Raw genomic sequence first — 8,075 nt, 5'->3', positions numbered from 1 at the left:
GAGAGAGAGAGAGAGAGAGAGAGAGAGAGAGAAAGAGAGAGACACAGAGAGAGACACAGAGAGACAGAGACAGAGAGATGTATATATAGAGAGAGACAGAGAGAGACAGACAGAGACACAGACACAGACACAGAGAAACAGAGAGCCCAGAAAAGAGATAGAGAGAAATGATGTATATCTGGGTATGGTGGTTTGACTTTGGAGATTCAGAGTTTGGAGTTTGCCTAGTGGGTTTTAGTTCCTGCTTTGGTTCAGTAATTCTCATCATGTCCCCTTCCCTACTATTGGAATATATAGTAATATATATCCTGTGGCAGTGTATGTAGGAAGCATGTGGTCTGCTCTTTGATTTTACAGGGAGTTAAAGAGATTGCCATGAGCCTCAAAAGATCCTTTGAACTGTGGACTCTAACAGTGTTTAGAGTGTGACACTATGGGGACTTTTGAAGTTGGACTGGATACATTTTGCATTATGATACGGCTATAAGCCTATGGAGGCCCAGGAGTAGACTGGGCCTCTTCATTATCCTGTCTTGAAATTATCTCTGTAGAATTACCATATTGCTCCCTCATTAGCAATTTTCCTCCATCTTTCACAGACTTGGGAGCAAAGTTCAACCCCGCCTTTGAAAACAGATTGCTTGGCAGCGGTGGTAGTACACGCCTTTAATCCCAGCACTTGGCAGGCAGATTTCTGAGTTGGAGGCCAACCTGGTCTACAGAGTGAGTTCCTGGCCAGCCTGGTCTATACAGAGAAACCCTGTCTCAAGAAACCAAAAAACCAAAAACAAACGAAAACAGATTGCTTGGATAAATGAATTGTTAAGACCAGGGTTCCAAGGGAAAAAATGTTCTGCCTTTTTATCCCTACTTATTTTAAACCAAGAAAAGCTTAATGGTTTCCTCTTAAGTTTCTCAATGCAAAGCTGGAAATCTCTCTCTCTCTCCTCTCTCTCACACAATCAAATGTAAACAGATTTCATTCAATAAATGGGAGCTTTATTAAGCTGTCCGTTGTTTAAAATCGATTCAGTCCTACACATTGCAAGATGATAAATAGAAGCAGAACAATCTCACCTACTTACTTTTTTAATAATGAGATCACTAGAATATTAGCTAAAATTGTTAGGACCTAAAAATAATTGCTCATCAACTGTCCCAGCCTGAATGGTGACTTTGTGTAAGGATTCTAAGAATCTATTACTTCTTATAGAAGAGATCCTTTGGTTTGAAGAAAGCAGGAGAGTGTCTGTCACAGCTGTGATTCATCTATGGTGGCAGAGGGCCTCTCATTCCCAGTACTAACCTGATCCTGTCCCAGCGTGCTCCATCAAGATATAATCCGTGAATATAAACACCATCTTCTGGTGGGTAGGTAGAGTGATCGAAAGGAATCACCTGAAAAGATTAATACTACTATCAATAACCACACTACTAATATTGCTCACCACATACCTTCATCTCATGAAGGAAACTCTGGTGGAATAGCTAGGATATATAAAAATAAAACTTGCTAGACTATAAAGTTTTTCAGCCATAATCTATAAAAATATATAATATTGTATAGCTGTTGGTGTGTGTGTGTGTGTGTGCATGTGTGCACATGAGGGCGTGCATTGGTGTGCACATGGAAGTGTATGAGGATGGATGTGCATCTGTGTCTGGAGGCTAGAGGTCATCCTTTGGTGTCATTCTTCAGTAGCCATCTGCCTTAGTTGGCGGGCCTGTGAGCCTCAGGGATCTAGCTGTCCAGCTCGGTAGCACCGGGATTACAAATGCACGTCACTGCCCAGCATTTTTCCCAAGGGTTCTGGTAGCAGAAGTCATGTGCCCACGCTTCTGTGGCAAGCATTTTACTAACTGAGCTGTTTACTAAGCCTTGTATAGCTATTTTGAAGCATTTTATCAGGTTTTATTGTACCCCACATTAATTATTTTAACATAAGAACAATGTTGGATTGTTTGTATCAAATATTGAGATTATAAAAATTCTAGATACAGCAAGACAAAAATTACATACTTTATAAAACACAAATAATAAAAAAGTAATTTAATTTGATTATATTTGGCCTTAACATGTAAATTTTACATATTCTTCTTGCTTAAATATATGAATGATTTAATATCACAGTGTTTAGTTAAAGGAGCAACCTTTTGTACCTCAAATTCGTAGCCTAATAAATCAATAGGGATGGTGTATTTTCTGGCATAATTCTGCATAGCTCCAGTTAAAAAGGCTTGGGTGAAAAAGAAACCAGAGATCCAAAACACACTGGGTTTCCCAAAGGAGAACCAGTCCTATAGAGGAAAACAAAATGCATTATGTCTATGTTTATATACACAGTAATGTACACAGTCCAAGTGTCACTACACACAGTTCCTGCTTTTTGTCTATGCTGCCCAACTTTTATTACAAGACTTTCCCTGACATCAAATGTTCTCTCTTCCACCCCCTTTTTTCTTCTAATTATTCTTTTTGGAAATTGAAAGTGACTTCAGCATTAATTTGAATAAATTTAATTTGAAGGAATCAATCTCCTGCAATAGAGAAGACGTAATTGTGAGTATTCATTGCATTGCTTGGCCCAGTGAAGAGCCACATCTTTAGACATTTTACCCACTAACTGAAACTTTAACCAGATCGTGAGCCCTGGTGTCCCTGTGTCTGCAAGTGCCCTGCCCTTCAGGATCAGGACTCTCCGTCTTCCTTCTGCACCAGCGTGCACAGTCCTCTTGCTCCTGCTCACTTGGTATCTGACAGCGTCTCTGAAACTCATCTGAGCGCACGGTTTGAACCAGATTTGTCATCTTGCATAATTCTTCAGCAGCCCATCAAAGTAAAACCAAGCACCCTGGCCTCCTATTCAAGATCTTCTCCAGTCTGGCCCCAAAGAATATGTTTCAGTGTGCCCTTTACTCTCAAGAATTCTTTTCTCTGGTTAGCCAGGACTGCATGGTGGCCCTGTCTGTGTGGAGTGAGCACTGTGTCTCTCGGCCTCTGGGAAGGCTCTGCTGCCCTTCCTCAGCCCTGCTGCACATTTAGTCCAACTTTTCTGGTGGCAGAACTCTGCCTATCAAATGGAGTGGGACTCGTGATTGACACCTGGCCAATCATACTTCATGGTGGTAAATGACACAGGGTAAGCCAAAGATGTAGAAGTTCTTGATACAACTTTCAGGGAGTACTCTACTCTCAAAGTATGCCACTCTCCCCACATTGTACCTTTGCTTAAACATAGTCTATGAAATGAGGAAGCAGAGGGGCCAAAGAAGAAACCAGTTTCTTACCTTACACTTTCCTGTGCCCTGAACATCTCTGTGTATGTGCATACACACATGTGTGCACATGTCTATGCATATGCATGTGCACATGCTGGGGAAGGCCTAGGAAGGGAGATTCAAGCAACTTCTCCCATTTTTGAGATAAGGCAGAAGAAAAAGCTCTGATTTTTAAGACAAAGGATAATGTTGATAAAGCCTTGGGCCATGTTGTGACCTCCTTTGAGTACTAAAGTCACAAGGTAACTTTAAGCAGTAGTGTCTGGAAATGACTGACTTAGAACTTTCATAAATATAAATGTCACTCGAGTTTGACTAAAGTAAGCATCCATTTTCTACGTTGTGCTTCAAACTGTGTGCATCTTATAATATTCATATATCTTGGTTAGATAATCAGGAAACTACTAATTACATTCTATTCAACCTGGGGACGTTGAAATGACCACAGTTGATTACTAGTATCTCCCTATTCAACAGTGGCAAGTCTATATTGCTCTATGTGGTCATTTGGGGTAATATTTGAACAAATATTTTTCACTTGAATAATATATATTTTAGGTATAAAATTATCTATCTATCTATCTATCTATCTATCTATCTATCTATCTATCTATCATCTACTTATCTACCTATCACTTGTCTACCTGATACTTTACCTCTAAAAACTTCAGCCGGGCCAGGAAATCTGTGATGTAACTTCCAAGGGGCTTCAGACTTGGGTATGACCGTTTTGCCCACATTTCTGGAACCTTTCCAATAAGCAAGCTGCCAGAAAGTGCTTCCAATGCAGAGTCCATCACAACCAAGCCTTTAATAGCCTTCTTGAGGTCCCGTAGAGTATTACGTATAGTTCTAATTAAACTGCAATGAAAGGAACTGTGTCATCAACATATTTGGTAGTAAGTATCAATGTACAATCTGTAAAAGAAGAGATAGCAGGAGATAGTTGTAGCTTTATGGGCATGTTTTGCAAAGCATGGCTCTCCATACTGGGTAGGAGTATGTGAGGTCACTGTAGGTGCCATTTGAATAAGCATTTTTTCATTTCAGCTATCACATACTCTTTTTTTTGGAGACAGGGTCTTACTATGTAATCCTGGATGACTTGGAATTGGCTGTGTAGACCAGACTGGCCTTAAACTCACAGAGATCCCCCAGTCTCTGCCTTTTGAGTGCTGGGATTAAAGATGTGCAAAACATTACTGGTAAAACACTTTATAATTTACAATAATACCAGATGTACATTAATTTATTATTGTTTTATATTTGTATCAAATAATATCAAAATATTTTCTGACTATTATTTCCCAGGACCTAAATAACTCTAAAAATTATATAGTGATAAATTGTAATTATATATGTTTATGGACTATAAGGTAGTGTTACAATTTTCAATACAATTGGAAAATTATATTAAACTCACTAACATGTTACTGCAAATATTTCATATTTGCCATGAGAACACTGGAAACTTACAGTTATGGTACTGAAATATAACATGTACAAAATTATTATGTGTATTAAGCATGCTGTGTGACTGATGTGACAGTCCATGCTTCTCCCTTCTGTGTAGCCGAGACTTTGCACACCCTGATCCCGGTCCCCCATCCTCCCATCTCTTAGCCTTGGATAACCGTCATTGTACTCTTTGCTCATATAAGGTTAGTTGTTGTCCACAGAAATGAGAGCATGCAGTATCTGTCCTTCTGGGTCTGGCTTGTTTCACTTAGCAAATATCCCTCAGCTCTATCACTGCTGTCACAGAGGAAAGAATTCCTTCCTTTTTAGGAATAAATACCTCTGTGTGAGTTTGTGATGGGTGCAGGTTGATGCTATACCATGGTAGTTGTGACGAGTGCCCCAGTAAGCACAGTGATTGAAAACTTTTAGGTAATACATGCCAGAGCTCCCAGGGACTAAACCACCAACCAAAGAGCACACATGCAGGGACCCATGGCTCCAGCTACATATGTACCAAAGTATGGCCTTATCTGGCATCAAGGGGAGGGGAGACCCTTGTTCCTGTGGAGGCTTGATGCCCAACATAGGGGAATGCTAGGGCGAATCGGTGGGTAGGTGGGTGGGTGAGCAACCTCATAGAATCAGGGGGTAGGGGGTTAGGATAGGAGGTTTGCGGAGGGGAAACCAGGAAGGGGCATAAAATTTGAAATTTAAATAAATAAAATAATCAATTAAAAAGTACCTCAGCCTCTGGGTGGTATGGTAACTCACTCTCTCTCTCCCTCTCTCCACCCCCCTCTGCAGGCCCTCCATGCTGTCTTCACCTGATTGCTGTGGTAGTGAGGCGAGGGATAGCTTCTATGGCTTTTGCTCACATCTCTATAGGTGCTGCTGCTGATGGCCTTTCTTCTAATACTTTGCCTTTAGATATCTTGTGTGACAATGTTCAAGTCTCTTGCTCATTGATTAATCATAACTAATCAACTATGTTTTGTTTTATTTCTGTATGCTGTATGTACTCTTTGTATAGTTTATAGATCTCCCGCCATATGGCTGTTTCCTTTGATATGGAGAATCTTTGTATTTTCAGGTAATTCTATTTGTCTATTTTGTCCCCCCTGGGGGGGCATCAGATCATAAAGAAAAAAAATCACATCACCGTCCATACTAAAGTTCTACAATTTTCCTCTGTGTTTTCTTTCAGTAGTTTTATAGTTTCCGGTTGTTTGTTTGTTTGTTTGTTTGTGGTGTTGGTGACTGACTCAGGGCCTTATGCATGTCAGGCATGTAGCCTATCATGGACCACATCCTCAGCACCATTTCAGGTCTGTGTTAAGTCTTTGTCTGTTTTAGGTTAGTTTGCACTATGCCTGTCCAGTTTCCCCAGCAGCTCCTGCACTGTATGTCACTGGCAGCTGGCCACCAGCTGACTGTAAAAGTTTAGATTCTGTTTTCTGAGCTCTCTCTTCTGTTCCATTGCTTAATACTGTTCCTGTTACAACCATTTTATAGGATACATTGAGTTTAGGTTATGCGATGCCTCCAGCTTTGTTCTTACTGCTTGTAGCTATGTTAAATATTGTGATTTGATTGATCCTAAGTTGTATGAACTCTAGGACTGTTTTTCCTACAGCTAGGAGACAACACATTTGAATTCTCATAAGAGCTTCTTTGGATTTACAGACATTTGGGAGGAGCCCATGAATGTAAGCAAAGAATCATCCAAGGGAAAGTAAATGATATTACAGTAATGTGTGAATACAGAAAAAGGTGGAAAAGGTATGCAAACAGGATATACTGGCTTACACTGTAGTCTCAGTGTATGAGTGACTTAGATAGGATTTGTGTTTGAGGCCAGCTTGTATGATATAATGGCTGAAAATGGATACCCTGTATCAAAGCATAAAGTACTTATGATCAAAATGCATTGATTTATACATTTTCAAACACTGCTTTCTACTCAGGTTCAACAGCTTGAGAGCACCATGAATATACCTTAGTGGATAAAGAAACCCAACTAGCTGAGAGATTATCTATATATAATCACTGTATTTGTATAAGAAGTACTAAATTATGCTTGCAGATGTAGCTCAGCTGAAGTGCATCTGGCCAGCATCTATGCGACCTTAGGTTCCAGTCTCTAGCCCCACCAAACAAAGAGGCAAGGAAGCAAACTCCATCCCCCAGACAATTCCAGAGTTAAGTAGAGCAGCATGGCATTTTAATATACTCTACTTTAATATATCAACAAGTCCAGAAAACAAGATAAACATAGAAATATTACAGAAAACTTGTAACAAAAAATTCTTGATCCAATATTGAGTTACAAAAAGTTCAATAGAAGTCAGAGCAAATAATTTATTTAGCATGGTATACTTAAGCAACATCAGTAAAAAATGGGAGCCAAGCATAGGACTACACACCTGTAATTCAGCACCTTCAGAGGTGGAGGCGGAAGACTTAGGGGTTCAAGGTCAGTGTGAGCTACATAGCAAGTTTGAGGTCAGCTTGGGCTATGATCTGTCTCAAGACCAACCAACCAACAAGTAAACAAGGGCTAATGGCTAGCTGATGGCTAACCTGGGCCACAGTATTTAGAAAGAGAAAGGAAGCATATACCAGGGTCAGCAACTGCCAGAAAGGACACACAGACCCAGTGCTGGCTCACTCCGTTTTGCTTTTTTTTTCCCTAAGATTTCTCTTTTTACTTATGTGCATGTTTGGTATCTATGTTTGGCTGCAGTTGCCACTGGAGGCCAGAGGAGAGAGTTGGAAACGGTGGAGCTGGGGTTACAGGTAGTTGTGAGCTCTGATGCTGCTGCTAGGAACAGAATTCAGGTCCACTGGAAAAGCAGCAAGTGCTCAGAGCCGCTGAGCCATTTCTCCAGCCCCATCTTTACTTTGTGAAGAGAGAGGACAGTACCAGATGAGAAATCATGTGACTAATGACTATTTCCAGCCAATAAGAATGGGTCTCTTTGTCATCATCTTTTTTTTTTTTTTTTTTTTTTTTCCGAGACAGGGTTTCTCTGTATAGCTCTGGCTGTCCTGGAACTTACTTGTAGGCCAGGCTAGCCTCGAACTCAGAAATCTGCCTGCTTCTGCCTCCCAAGTGCTGGGATTAAAGGTGTGCACCACCACTGCCCAGCTGTCATCATCATTTTTAGATAAAAGAGTTTCTTGCCTGGCAGTGGTGGCACAAACCTTTAATTCCAGCAGTTGGGAGGCTGAGGCAGGCAGATCTCTCTGAGTCTGAGGCCAGCCTGGTCTACAGAGCAAACTCTAGGACAGCCAGGACTACACAGAGAAATCCTATCTTGAATCTCCCTGTTCCC

The 8,075-nt window shown here is 40.7% G+C and overlaps 1 protein-coding gene across 2 annotated transcripts in view; it reads right to left on the bottom strand.

Moving 5' to 3' along the window:
* Dnah12 (dynein axonemal heavy chain 12) overlaps nt 1–8,075 on the bottom strand; it is a 154,161-nt gene that overhangs the window by 4,028 nt on the left and 142,058 nt on the right. For both annotated transcript variants that reach the window (XM_031361735.1, XM_031361736.1), the window contains exons 71-73: nt 3,936–4,140; nt 2,161–2,298; nt 1,307–1,398 (exon numbers count right to left, since the gene is read on the bottom strand). In XM_031361735.1, coding sequence (XP_031217595.1) covers nt 1,307–1,398; nt 2,161–2,298; nt 3,936–4,140 — 435 coding nt within the window. The remainder of the gene's footprint in view (nt 1–1,306; nt 1,399–2,160; nt 2,299–3,935; nt 4,141–8,075) is intronic.

Source organism: Mastomys coucha, unplaced genomic scaffold (assembly GCF_008632895.1).
Source record: "Mastomys coucha isolate ucsf_1 unplaced genomic scaffold, UCSF_Mcou_1 pScaffold9, whole genome shotgun sequence".
NCBI lineage: Eukaryota > Metazoa > Chordata > Mammalia > Rodentia > Muridae > Mastomys > Mastomys coucha.
This window is presented reverse-complemented; position numbering and strand designations above follow the sequence as displayed.